Genomic DNA, 14,045 nt, shown 5'->3' with positions numbered 1-14,045 from the left:
AAAACAGGACATTATCTCACTGAGTACAAGCTACCATGAGTTTTCCTCCACAGGGTGCATCAGAATGAATCAATAATGAGCATTTCTCTAGGGCAGCCTTCCCTGACCAGGTGCCCTTCCAGCTGACCAGGTGCCCTCCAGACCTCTGCTGGCTGGTACTGATGGGAATCAAAGTCCAAAATGTCTAGAGGGCACTAGGTTGCAGAGGGACTGTCTAGGCCTTTGACAGAATAACTACATCATGGACTGTGCCCATATTTAGTTTTTGAAGCACCACTCCTCATTCCCTGTCATCCTTTCCCTTCATCTTATCCCCTCCTCATGTACTTCCAGTCTCCCATTTTCTAAAAAAAAAAAAAAGTAATTTCTTATTATTCTATTTTAGAAATACTACCATGTTTCATTCTTCTTATTATTTTCATCTCTGTAATGGGCCCAGCAATTTCTACATTATGCAGGGACAAGCTTGGGCTTATTGCTGAAACTTGAAGCACATTTGAGGGGAACCCGCAAGCAAATCAAACGTCCTAATCAGAAAATGTGTGTGACTAGTAGAGTAGTGGCAAATTCAGAAGTGCAGCATCCCTTCATGATGATCACAGCCACGCCCCCTCACAACCATGCCCCCTTCTAAAATTGTACACCCTTGTAAGATTATACAGTACAAATGAACTATCAGTGACTTATTTTGTTTGGAGTATCTGGTCACCCTAATTCAGAATTATTAAATAGTACCTTTGAAAAGAAAACACACACACACACACACACACACAAAGTCATCTCCAGCAACTTGCTAGAAAATATTACTTGGTTAGTCCTTTTTAATTCAAGAAACATGTAGTAGTAGTAACAATAATAAAAATAATACATTTATTATTAATTATTATTATGAAGAGCCATTGCAACCAGGTGTGAAGTGACGCCCTATTAAAATAAGTGGAACTTAGTCTGTGATGACCCACAGTTCCTTTAAGACTGCAATCCTATACACACTTATTTGGCAGAAAATCCCATTGAACATAATGGCACTTACTTCTGAATAGACAAGTAGGATTGCCCTACAAGGATACAAGTGTAACTACACTCAGTATGGGAGAATACTTGCAGGAGGAAGAAGGAAGAAGATAGGAAAGTAGAGGGAGGAGACCAGGAAAAGGCGGAAGGACCTCTCAGAGATCCCCTCCGACCTTACTCAGGTACATATTAACCCTTCAAGTTCAGGTTACGTGACTCATGGCCCTAGTCCCTCCAACATAAATGCCATCGAACACTTTGGGACTTACTTCTGAGTTAACAAGCCTAGGATCCTACTGTCAACCAGAGGGGTTGGACCAACCCCAGACCCCCTCCTGTGACTTGAAGGGAAAATTTGATGTGCAAGCAAACAGCAGGTGAAAACTTTTCACTGCATGGTGCTAAGACACGATCCCCTGCAAACGTCTGCACATCAAGCCCTCTAGAGTCCCTCTCCCACACATAGCAAACCCCACGTGTAAGCCTGAGCAACAGACAATGGCGGCAGCACCCCCACACACACCTGCTCCTGCTGCCATGGCCAGCAGCAGCAGCCCTGGATGGGTGGCCAGTGCTGCAGGATGATTGGGGCAGCGGAGGAGAAGAGGACGGCAGCAAACCCACGCAGCCCCCTGGGTGCACGGGCACGGAGCAGAACGGGCAGCACAGTGGGAGAAGGGGCAGGAACCTGAGGGGCTAGCTGGGGACTGTCGCGTTACGAGGCGTGTCAGCTGCTCGGGGGGTGGAAGGCGAAGAAGCCAAGGGCTGAGGAGGAGAATACGGGGCGCAGAGGAGAGGGGAGGTGGCTTTGCTCCCTTGTGCCACTTTTCTCCCTCCTCCCCTCCTGAGGAGGGGTACAGCTGACCTTGGGGCTGCTGAGCGCCCTCAGGCTCCCTCTCTCACCCCCTTTGTCTGGCCCGCTCGGTGTGGTAGGCAACAGGCAACCGCCAGTGGCCCGCACTCCCTTCCTCAGCTCCTGCTCCACCCTCCTCCCACTGTGTCTGTCCCCGCAGCGGCAGCGGCAGACTGAGACCCAGCTGGGAGCCGGCTCCAATAGAAGTACAGGAGTGAAGCTCCAGTGCGACCTGCCAGCACTACACTGCTGTGCATGATGCACAGGATTTGCAAGCACAGTCTTTTCCACACATATTCATACTTTTACGTCACAAAGTGCACAGTTAAAATATTTATTTATTTTTATTTATTTATTTATTACATTTATATCCCGCCTTTTTTCCTCTTGCAAGGAACCCAAGGAGGCTTACATTATCTTCCTCCTCTCCATTTTACCCTCACAACAACAACCCTGTGAGGTAGGTTGGGCTGAGAGTCTGTGACTGGCCCAAAGTCACCCAGTGAGCTTCCATGGCAGAGTGGGGACTAGAACCCAGATCTCCCGACTCCCAGTCCAACACTGTAGCCACTACACCACACTGGCTCTCCATGAAAATATCATGGGGGTATAGGGTTTTGGGGGGAAAAATGTGAATTGGCCCTCGACACCATCCACTGTTTTGGCCTATCTGGGGTATTGTCATATCTGGGGTATGGCAAATGGCACTTCTAACCATTGGCCATGTTGGCTGAGCCTGATGGGAGTTGAAATCCAAAATATATAGAGGGAACCAGGTTAGGGACGTCTGTTCTTGGTTTCTGTAGAAAAAACACATGGTGGATTTTGGAGATAGATGGATGGACGGACGGACGGACGGATAGATAGATAGGCACACACACACACACACACACACACACACATCACTCCTCATTCCCTGTCATGCTCTTCCTACATCTCTGCCTCCTCTCATGCACTTCCAGTCTTCCCATTATTATTTTTTAAATGTTATTTCATATTATTATATTTTAGAAATACCACCATTCCTCCTATTCATTCCTCCTATTCTTTTCACCCCTGTAATTTGCCTGGGCTATTCGCACATTACAGAGGCACAACCCTGGGTTTATTATTGACACATGATGCACGTACAAGAGGAGCCCACAAATTCTGACTTCCTAATCAGGGAACGTTTATGATGCAGGCATTTGCAGACACAGGCTTGTCCACACATATTCAGACCTTTACACTAAAAAGTGCACAAGTAAAATATATCATAGGGGTATATGTTTTTTGAAGTAATTTGTGAATTGGCCCTCAGGCACCGTCCACTGTTCTGACATATCTGGGGTGATGCCTTCAAATGTAGATAAGTTTATGGAAGCCCTAATGCTCCCCTTTGAATTTCCCACTTTCTGTATGTATGTATGTATGTATGTATGTGTGTATGTATTTCACTTTTATACCACCCAATAACCGAAGCTCTCTGGACAGTTCACAATTTTCCCTCACTGAATGTTCCGAATTTGAATATTTTTAGGATAGATGCCCTTCAGTATTATCAATGTGTCTCTAGTATCAAGCAATATAAATAATCCATTAGCAATTGCTTGACTTCATGGCATCGTATATTTCCTGTTTCGCAGAAATGTTGGTACAGCGATTCAATGAGCATGAACTGAGTCTTGATTTACATGCCCTGACTTCTTAGACTTTGCATTTAAAAAGCTAATAAACACAACATAACTTACATATAGGTTATTTCATGGCTTCTGTCATATTTGTTCCTGCTTGGTAGTTTTGTTTGTGGTTGGTTCGCACAATTGAAAAGGCCACCATGGCTTATTTCAGCCAAGGTGGGCTGTGATGCATGTCGGCACATGCATGTGGGTGGCCATTTAAAATATTCAGTGTCCAGGCATAGCTTGTTGTGTTGTGTGAATCCAGGCAAAGGGGTTGTGTGAGAGTTAAACAACCCTTGCATTAGACCACAACAGACCATGGGTCTGGGTTCACACAATAACACAAGCCATGGGCAGGCACTGAATATTCAAATCCTGTCTGGCATGCACCACTAGCATGCACTGCAGCCCACCAGGGGTCAAATAATCTGAAAAAGTAATAATTGAATAATAATAGTAATAATGAAATAACAACAATAACAATGAAATAATAATAATAATATTCCAATAATAATAATAGTTACATAATTAGTGGTGGTAGGCTCTTTTTATCATGTGGATCAGGTCTTTGGATGAAAAGAACCTGACTCCAATAAACGCATGCAAGTTTACTAAGTACTAGGACTCTCCCAAAATATTCTGAGCACTTAGCTCTATTTCAAATGTCTTGCTTTTTAAAAACTTCCCTCTATTATCTTCCTTCACTGTGTTATATGATTTTAAGCTACACCTCAGTCTTGAAACGATGCTGGTAACTGATGACGAAAGATGCAAATGCATGTTGTTGTTCCTTGGTTACACAGCCTGTAACTCTAATTCCAGTTCGGTGCCTAAGAACTACCAGCATGTCCTGGCCTTGGCATTTGCGGTGAAAGAGATCAATGAAAATCCCCAGATCTTATGCAATCTCTCTCTGGGGTTCCACATCCTCAATAGCTACTATGCTGCAATGATGACCTGTAAGGCCACCCTGAGCCTGCTTTCCACACAACATAGGTTTGTCCCCAACTTCACGTGTCACAACCAAAACAATATGGTAGCTCTCATTGGAGGATGCATCTCTGAAACTTCTGCCAATATGGCCATCGTTTCAGCAAGACATAAGACTCCACAGGTAAGCTGTATGCACGGGTGTATGGAGGCTTCACAGGTGTGACACACCACCTTCTTCATGTAGCAAAGCATTGACAGAGGGTTCCATGCTCTTTTGGTTAGCAAACTGGTTAAATGCAGGCAAAGTGATAAAGTGGGTCGGTGGATTCACATTGGACACATGCTCTTCATGTAGCACGTGGGCTCTACATTGGGCCCACAGTCTTCAATATCTTTCTCAGTGTCTTAGATGAAGGTATGGAAGGAATCCGTATCAACTTGCAGGGGTAGCGAACACCTGAGAAAACGGGTAATATACAAAATGACCTTGATAGAATTGAAACCCGGGCTGACGCGAACAAAATGGAATTCAGCGGAGATAAAAGCACTGCAATGCAGTATTAGGCAGCATTAAAAAAAAATGTTTTGAACCTATGTGAAGTAAGAGCGCCACGTTATTTCACACAGGTCAGACCATAAGTGCTATACTGAATTTGAGAGCTGCCCTTTAAGGCTATAGACAAATTGAGTCAGGTTCAGAGGAGAGCAATGAAGATGGTGAGGGATATGGAAAAACAAGTACTATGTGCAGACGTTCAAGAATTTTGGTTTTTTAGCCTGGGGAAGAGGAGACTCAGGCTGGGGGGGGCATTATAGCACTTAAAATACCTATGGCTGTCCCAAACAAGAGGACCAACACATGTTCTCTGCTCCCCACAGAAAAGAGCTAGATTGTAGTCCAACACTGGGAGAAATATCCTAATGGTAAATGCAGTTGAACACCGGAACCTATTTCGATGGGCAGGGGCTCTCTATTAGTGGAGAATTTTTTGGCAGAGGCTGTGCAGCTGTTTGTTGGGAGATCTCTAATTCTGGATTTCCTGCATAACACAGGGTGTTGCTATACTAGATGGCAAACAGGAACCCTTGCTACCCTACATTTCTATGATTTAACATTCGCATATAATCCATCTGAAAAATGCTTTTATTCAGCTCACCTACGGATCATTTTTGCCAGCCCATGGTGCCGAGATCTTATCCCCATTTTTGTACCAGATGGTCCCAAATGAAGCCCATCAGTATATGGGAGTAGTGAGGTTACTTCAGCATTTTGGATGGACATGGATTGGGCTCTTTGCTGTGGATGATGACAGGGGAAACACGTTTTTACAGACAATAGTGCCAGTGCTTTCCCAGAATGGCCTCTGCTATGCCTTCATAGTCAGAATACCAAAATGGGATTATGTGGATAAACTGACAGACATTATTTTACAGCAGTGGGAAAACTATAATATTGTCATTGAGAGTGAAGCCAATGTATACTTCGTATATGGAGAACCTCCATCCTTTCAAGCTTTGAGAATATTGCTCTTTGCAGCACCCTTCTTGTCATTGCCACCACTAGGTAAAGTGTGGGTCGTTACATCCCACTGGGATTTTGCATCACTATCCATTCAAAAGATTTGGGATATGCAAACCTTCCATGGTTCCATATCCTTCACTGTTCACTCACATCAGCCATTAGGATTCAAAACATTTGTCCAGAAGATAAGACCTTCCTGGGCCAAAGGAGATGGTTTCATCCAGGACTTCTGGGAACAGGCATTCAGCTGTTCACTAAAAATGTCTGATGTGATGGAGGGAAGCAAGGAAACCTGCACAGGAGAGGAAAAGCTGGACACTCTTCCTGGAACTTTGTTTGAAATGAACATGACCGGCCACAGCTACAACATCTACAATGCTGTCTATGCTGTGGCACATGCATTGCATGCTATATATGAATCCAGCTCCAAAAGGAGAAGATTGGTAGAAACAGGGAGACTGGCACTTCAGAATGTGCAGCCATGGGAGGTAATTGTATATCAACACTTTTTTAAAAAGTAGGTTCGCTTATGATCTAGAGATAATGGGAACTCTAATTTTTTTATCAAATCATTCCAGCACAATGGTTTGGTTTTTCAAATCCTTTTGAATTAGTAGTGCCAGCCCCAATGAGTTGGATCTAGACTTAGTCATGCATAGAGTAGTCCAACCGAAATAAATGGGACCATTGATCTCAATGGTTCTACTCTATGCATGAATAAATCTGGATCCAATCCTTTATAAAATAATGATTTTTAAAATTATTATTTATGATCAGCCACATGGAGTCAGCTGGAGGGAAATGACAACTAGAAATATACAACTGGTGTCCAAAAAAAGAGACAGGTCTTTCTGAAGTTAACTGGAGTAACTTCAAGTTCTAGTTCTCTCTTTGTTCATAATCTCTTTTAATCGAGGTCCATCACTTTCTAAGTAACATCTTATTCAACAACAGTGCTGGAGAAACTATACATTTTGAGGGAAATGGAGAACTGGTTACACCATTTGATGTTACAAACTGGATGATGTTCCCCAATGGCTCAGTGGTTAGAGTAAATGTTGGAAGACTGGATCCCCAGGCTTCTCCAGGCAAAGAGTTAACCATTAATGATGACCAAATCGTCTGGCATAAAAGCTTTAACCAGGTTAGCCATAGCTGGAGATGCCTGAGTACATAAACCTCCTCGTTATTTGATGCGTCACATAAAAGAGGTTTGAGGACCAAATGTTGTCATATATCCATTGCTACAGTTCAGTAGTTTTGTTTTAAACTCTAGTCATAAGAGTCTTATGGGGGTGTGAGTTGTGCTCTTTAAATGGTAATGTGTGTTACTTCACTTAATTGAAAGAGTAGTAAGGCAACTGTGCTGCATTTGAGGGCCTTCCTGCTCAGTCTGTTGAGTGGGAGCCTGGAGGTATGCTCCAAAGTCCTACCCTCATTGCACCTCTACATAATAAGCCAGTTTCAGGACTTTTGAAAACTCCTTATTGTGTTCCAACCTTAATCTTTCTGAAAGATCACAAAATCTCTGATTTTTTCATGAACTGATCCCTGGGGTAGGAAAGGGGTCCGGCCCCTTTTAGCATCTCACTAGGCACTGGGTTTGAGGACAACAATGCATTTTCACTGGTCACACTTATGGCTGAAGCATTATTTTATAAATCAGACCACTGAATCAAGTAACACTTAGATGACATTCTTTTTTAGACCTTCTCTGTAACTTGGCCCAGCCCTCAGGCTCACAGTTTGGGTGTTCTCCTGGACTTGACCCTGAACCTGGAAGCCCATGTTTCAGCAATGGCCAAGAGTGTGTTTGTGCACCTGAGGCTAGTCCACCAACTGTGCCCATTGCTTAAGGGTGTCTGATCTGGCCATGGTTACATCCTTAGTTAATACTGTTACATGGGCTGTTCACACAATACACTAATCCACACTCAGAGGTTGAGAGCAGGTTGTTGTTGAACCTTGGGTTGTTTGTTGAACCATGCGTTAGTGTGTTGTCTGAACCTGGGATGCTTTCCACAGGGTCAGTTGTTAACCACCCTAACCACCCACAACAAACCATTTGTTCTCAAGGTGGCTTGTTCAAAAAAAAAAGTCAGACTGAATGATTAACAAGCCATCCTGAAAAAAATATCCTGGGTTCAGACAACACATTAACCCATGGTTCAACAAGCAACACACACTCAACCACTGAGTGTGGGTTAATGAGTTGGGCGAATCTGGTTGCTGTATGTAGGGCTGCCTTTGAAAACTGTTCAGAAACTTCAGCTGGTCCACATTGTTGTTACAGGGAGCATGATACTTCCTTATTATAACAGCTTCTCTGACTACTGGTCTGTTTCTGGGGACAATTCAAAGTGGTGGTTTTGACATATAAAACCCTATTTTATTTTGGACCAGGCTACCTGAAAGACTGCCTTTCCCATGCAAGATCGCACTTCTCAAGATCTTTGGGCGAGGCCCTTCTGTCAGGACTGCCACCTTTGGTGGTAATGCAAGAGAAGGCCTTACCAATTGCTCCTTCCAGGCTGTGGAACTCCCAGTAGAGGGGAGGCTATGATGAATCCCTTTTGTTGTTCTACTGGCTGGCAAAGACATTTTTATTCAAACAGGCCCTTAGTGTGTAAATGGGTCTGATCGATTGGGTGCTGGTTTTATTCTGTTCCTGTTGTATTTGTAATTTAATTTTAATGTGCTTGTTTTATTATTCTTTTTTATCAAATCTTATTTATCTATGACTATAAGCCCCTTCAGTTCCATTTTCAAGGGTCTCTGAAGTTCCCTTCCAAAACCAACTCAGGAGAAATCTTCTGTGCATCTCTAATGTCATCATTCAATCAATGTCAATAGCCCACTATGAGCAGCACAGACTTTCCGAAGACACTGGCTCTTATTGTTAGTCACTCTCCATGATTCTGTACAGGTGCTGCCCCTTTCTGTGTGTAATGACAACTGCTTTCCTGGCTACAGCAAGAAAAAGAAGGAAGGAGAGAAATTCTGCTGCTATGACTGTGCTCCATGTCCAGAAGGCGTGATCTCTCACCAGAAGGGTAGGAGGGTGTATTGGCCCCAGGCCTGTAACCAAGTCACCTGTAGTTTTAGAGGGGGCTAGAGATCCATAAGGCTTGGCTTAGGTTCATTATTGGTGCAATTTCCTTGCTAGTGGGCCTCTGAGCATGTGAGATGCGTCAAAGGTCGATAGCGCGGCCTCAGCACATTCCATGCTAATGAAGACTAGTATCTTATCAGGGCCTAGGATGTGCCTGAGAATAGGGGTGTACGAACCCCACTCACCATTCCGCCTGGGGGTCCGCAGTGGGGGAGGCGATCCGTCCCTCCCCCCAGAATCCTCCCCAGCCGGCTCCGCTCTGCAGTGAGTCCGTGGAGCCGCTGGCCAGGCCTGTCTGCAGCTGGACTTCCATCCGCTGCTGGTCTGCATCCACAAATGGCGTGGCGGACGCCATTTGCATCCCTGCTTTGTTCATGGTAGGCTACATAAATATTTACGTAGCCTATCATGGCAAAGAGCAGGGACGCAAATGGTGTCTGCCATGCCATTTGCGGATGCAGACTGGCAGGGGACAGAAGTCCGGCATAGTGGACTCAGCAGACGGACCTGGACCCAGCCAGCAGCAGGTAGGGTCCATCCGCGGTGAACTTCATGGGGTGGCAGAGGTAAGGGGTTCATTCCGCCATGAATCCAAAGAATCCGGCCTCATTGGAGTCTGTGGTGGAATTCTCCGCCATCCCTACCTGATAAGTGAGGCTGCATTTATGCCAAGTTACAGGTGGCTGTGCTGGGAAAGTTCTGATTGTTTTCCTTCTGAACCAGTACCATTAGTCTATGCTGGGAAAGTTGCAGATGAGTGCTAATTAATGCTTGCTGCTGTCATGCTGCTTCACTGCTGACATGTATATTATAAAACCCATTGTACCCCTTGGCTCTGGGTTCAGAGAAGCTGTCTGATCCAACCACTGGGTACTCCTGTGCGCTGTAAGTATTCAATAAAGGCTCCTTGTAAGTAAACCTGGGTCTGGCTTATCTTGGCACCTCCAAACCTTAGCAGCCCACGGCTGGGGCATACAGAGGGATCATGCACAGAGTTATCCCAATTATGTATGTATTTCTTATTTATGCATTTGGAGAATGTGAACCCCATAAATGTATGTGAAGGCAGTTCTCAATACAGTTTTATTTAAAGAAAAAACAACTAAACATACTTGTAAAAAAATACTTTAAAAGAGAGCAGAATGACTGGTGAAATTCCAAAATCAAAACCAGGCTCTCTTGGAAGGAGGTTCTACAGCCTAGGTGGAGCCACTGAGAAAGTCCTGTCCTAGATTCCAGCCAATTATATCTCTGGAATTGGAAACCCAGTGAGACACTTTCCAAAAGATCTTAGTGAAAGGGTAAAATCATGTAAGAGGAGGTGTTCCTTAAGAAAATTGTACAAGTCATCACCCAGAGATTTGAATTAAATTCAGAATTAGACTGGAAGGTGGTGAAGCTGCTTCAGTCAGAGAGGCACACATTCCCAATAACTGCCTCCAGTTAACTATCTGTCACATTTTGGACCAGCTGAAGTTTCCAAACACTGTTCAAAAGCATCCCTCATAGAGAACATTGCAGTAATGCCATCTCAATATAATATAGGCATATATCTCCATAACAAGACACACTTCCTCTAGTAACAGATGGAGATGGCACACCACACCAAATTGGCCAATTGCATCATACTCCTAGTTATGGCTGACACCTGGCCATCCAGGAGCAAAACTAGTAAAACACTATAAAGAAATATAGTAAAACTAATCAAATGATGGTTTGATTAGTTTATTACATATTATATCCTCTTTGATCCATAATCAAACTCTAGGCAGTGTACATCAGGCTTCATGTAATAAAGGCTGTCAGTGGCTACTAATCATCATGGCTATATATTATGTCCAGTCCAGTACCAGATGCATTATGACCCTGAGTACCAGTTGCTGGGGAAGAAGACTGTAAAAATGATATTGTGCTCATGTCCTGCCTCTGGGCTTCTGATAGGCATCTGGCTGGCCATTTTGGGAGCAGAATGCTCAAGTAAACAGGTCAGAACTAGCAGGGCTCTGTGACCAGACAAACATCGCTGCAACCTCATCAGGATGGCTGTACTATGCGCCTTCAGAACATGTCTGGGAACTAAAGTGTCTTGTAAGGTTAATATTATTATTACTTCCATTTTTAAAATGAGGGATAAGGTGGAGAAAAAATGACTTTTCATAAAGGCTACCTAGTGAGTTCATAAGTTGGCAAGATCTGAGTCCAGGGTCTCCTATCTCACCAAAATACTTAACTTAGCCACTACATAATACGATTTCAGAACAATCCAAAAACTCTTTTTAAGGCAGAAGAACGCAGGAAGGTGCATTCGTACTGTTAGACTTCACACCCCTTCGTAGAAGTTGCACAGTATCATGAAATAATCAATCCGCTCTTCCTTTATTTCAGACATGGATGCCTGCAGCAAATGCCTAGAAGTTCAGTACCCCAACAAGGACAAAACTCAATGCATTCCCAAAGTTCTAAGCTACCTCTCTTATGAAGAATCCTTAGGGATCATCTTGACCATCTTGGTGATTTCTTTCTCTTTGATCACAACGTTGGTGCTGGGAACCTTTCTGAAGCACAAGGACACTCCCATAGTCAGAGCCAACAACCGGAGCTTCACCTACATCCTCCTCATCTCCCTCTTTCTTTGCTTCCTCTGCACATTGCTGTTCATTGGGCAGCCTGGAAAGGCGGCCTGCCTTCTCCGACAAATGGTTTTTGGCATTGTCTTCTCTGTGGCCCTTTCCAGCATCTTGGCAAAGACTATCACTGTGGTTGTGGCATTCATGGCTACTAAACCAGGATCCAGGATGAGGGAAAGGGTGGGGAAAGGACTGGCCAATTCTATTGCCCTTTCCTGCTCCTTGATTCAAGCAGGCATTTGTACAGTTTGGCTAAGTACATCTCCGCCATTCCCAGATGTGGACACACACTCATTGGATGGGAAAATCATTCTGGAATGCAATGAGGGCTCTGCTTCCATGTTTTACTGTGTCTTGGGCTATTTGGGCTGTCTTGCAATTGTCAGTTTCATTGTGGCTTTCTTAGCCAGGAAGTTACCTGACAGTTTCAATGAGGCCAAATTTATTACTTTCAGCATGGTGGTGTTTTGCAGTGTTTGGTTATCCTTTGTTCCATCCTACCTGAGCACCAAAGGAAAATACATGGTGGCTGTGGAGATCTTCTCCATCTTGTCCTCCAGTGCTGGATTACTGGGTTTCATCTTTTCCCCTAAATGCTACATTATTGTACTGAGGCCTGAACTGAACAACAGGGAGCACCTAGTAAGAAGGAGAAAATGAAAGAATATGTTTCTGTCCTAACAGTGAGATGTATTTTACTGGAAATGCTGATGGCAGAGATGTCATAAGAGTTTGAAAATGGGTGTTTGCATCTTGTAAGAAGAATTGAGTGGCTTAGCCAGCCTCAAAAGGGTCCCCATCTTAAGTGAGTTTACACACTCCCCAGCCCCTAAACTGCCTGCTTCCCTATCCCCAGTGGGGGTGACCATAACTTGTAGCCTGAGAAAATGGGAGGTGCACACTGAGCCTGTCCTCCTTCCCTTGTAGCTATTAGTAAAGTGAAGACATTGCCAGCATAATGCTCTGGTGTCATTTTACATGTGGGCTTTGTAGTTCAGCTCCCAAGATTGCTGATGGAAAAGATGCTGCCAGCATCATCACACTGGCAGCCTCTTCTTCACATTAGAAACAGTTGTAAGCAAAGATGTGCAGGCCCAGCAGACCTGCATGTTTCCAGACTCTGAACCCAGAAATTGCATGTTCAAGAGTTCCAAGGTGATCAGGCAAAAAGCAGCATTTCAGCAGTCCAGGTCACAGACAATAAGGTCCCAAGGCGATACACCAGACAAGGAGCAGGCAGAAGAAGAGTCAGAGTTCAGTCCAGAAGTACAGATGACAGGAAGAAGTCTGCAGTCAAGGCAAGAGAAGATGGATTCAGGAAAGTCTGGTCAACATTGTCTCCAGAAACTCTCTCACCCTTACCCTGCTGCTTTTATTCACAGGCTGACAGTACCACACCTAAGCTTCAGCTGTGAGCTGTTAGTGACTGCAGCTGAAAGGGTGCTCCTTGTGAGCAGGCCTCAGATGTTTTAATATACCTTTTTCTTACAAGGAGGCCTCTGGCTCAGTTTGCACTCTTGAGTTCTGGTCTTCTCAGGCAGTGTCTTTCCTGAGAGCTTGGGGGGTTCCCTGCCTTCATCTCCAAGGCAGGGTCCTTGTCATCCACAGGTGATACACTCATGTAGTCAGCCCTGAAGGGCCAGATTTCTCCTGTTCTACTAGTAGATCCTGTGCATTGATGGCGGTGGGCGATTCCTGGTCCTCCAGTTCTTCCTCCAAGAAGGAATCTTCCAGTGGGGGCAGGACATGCACCATCTTTAAAGGAGCCATTGCTGCTGTCAGATACCTACCTTGGCTTCCATGATGTGAATTTTTCACACTGGGCATGGGGACAGTGCAGCAGGCATTAGAGGAAATTTGGCCCTTTGCACACTGAAATGAAACACTTGAAACATCCAACTGCTGCTCCGTGTGACCAGTGGGATATTGGTACATCCATAACTGATCGAGTGATGAAACAATTACAGTAAATTGGAAGCTGAGTCTGATGCCTTGATTGATGTGCACCTACATCTTTGGTCAACAAAAATGTCCCATGTTTTCCTGGTCCTGTAGTGCCTTATGAGGCATCTAGCCTCACCGCTTAACCCACCCATCCAGCTACTGATGTAAGCAACAAACTGGCATGGGTCAACTCATATAATGATTGTTCGAGTAATACAATAAGGCTCAGAAACTTCATAAGGCAACACAGGACCAGGATAACACGGGGCATTTGTGCTGGTCCCAGGCACTCCATCCTCCTCATCTGGATTTAGGCCTGAAAGACCAAGGAAAAGTCTTGGTGCATGGAGCATAAGTTGTAAGCAAGCACAATTTGCAA

At 44.5% G+C, this 14,045-nt stretch overlaps 1 protein-coding gene across 1 annotated transcript; it reads left to right on the top strand.

The window, feature by feature from the left end:
• Nucleotides 1–4,273: 4,273 nt before the first annotated feature.
• On the top strand, nt 4,274–12,382 carry LOC146341718 (vomeronasal type-2 receptor 26-like). The gene is made up of 5 exons (XM_084807047.1): nt 4,274–4,642; nt 5,614–6,363; nt 6,900–7,127; nt 8,910–9,036; nt 11,481–12,382. Exons 1-5 carry the CDS (start codon nt 4,274–4,276, stop codon nt 12,380–12,382), a joined length of 2,376 nt encoding a protein of 791 aa, XP_084663173.1.
• The last annotated feature ends 1,663 nt before the right edge of the window (nt 12,383–14,045 follow it).

This window comes from Heloderma suspectum, chromosome 6, assembly GCF_057233095.1.
Source record: "Heloderma suspectum isolate Gila_16-S chromosome 6, 16-S_ref, whole genome shotgun sequence".
Taxonomy (NCBI): domain Eukaryota; kingdom Metazoa; phylum Chordata; class Lepidosauria; order Squamata; family Helodermatidae; genus Heloderma; species Heloderma suspectum.
The sequence above is the reverse complement of the archived record's forward strand: the minus strand, read 5'-3'. Positions and strand labels throughout refer to the sequence as shown.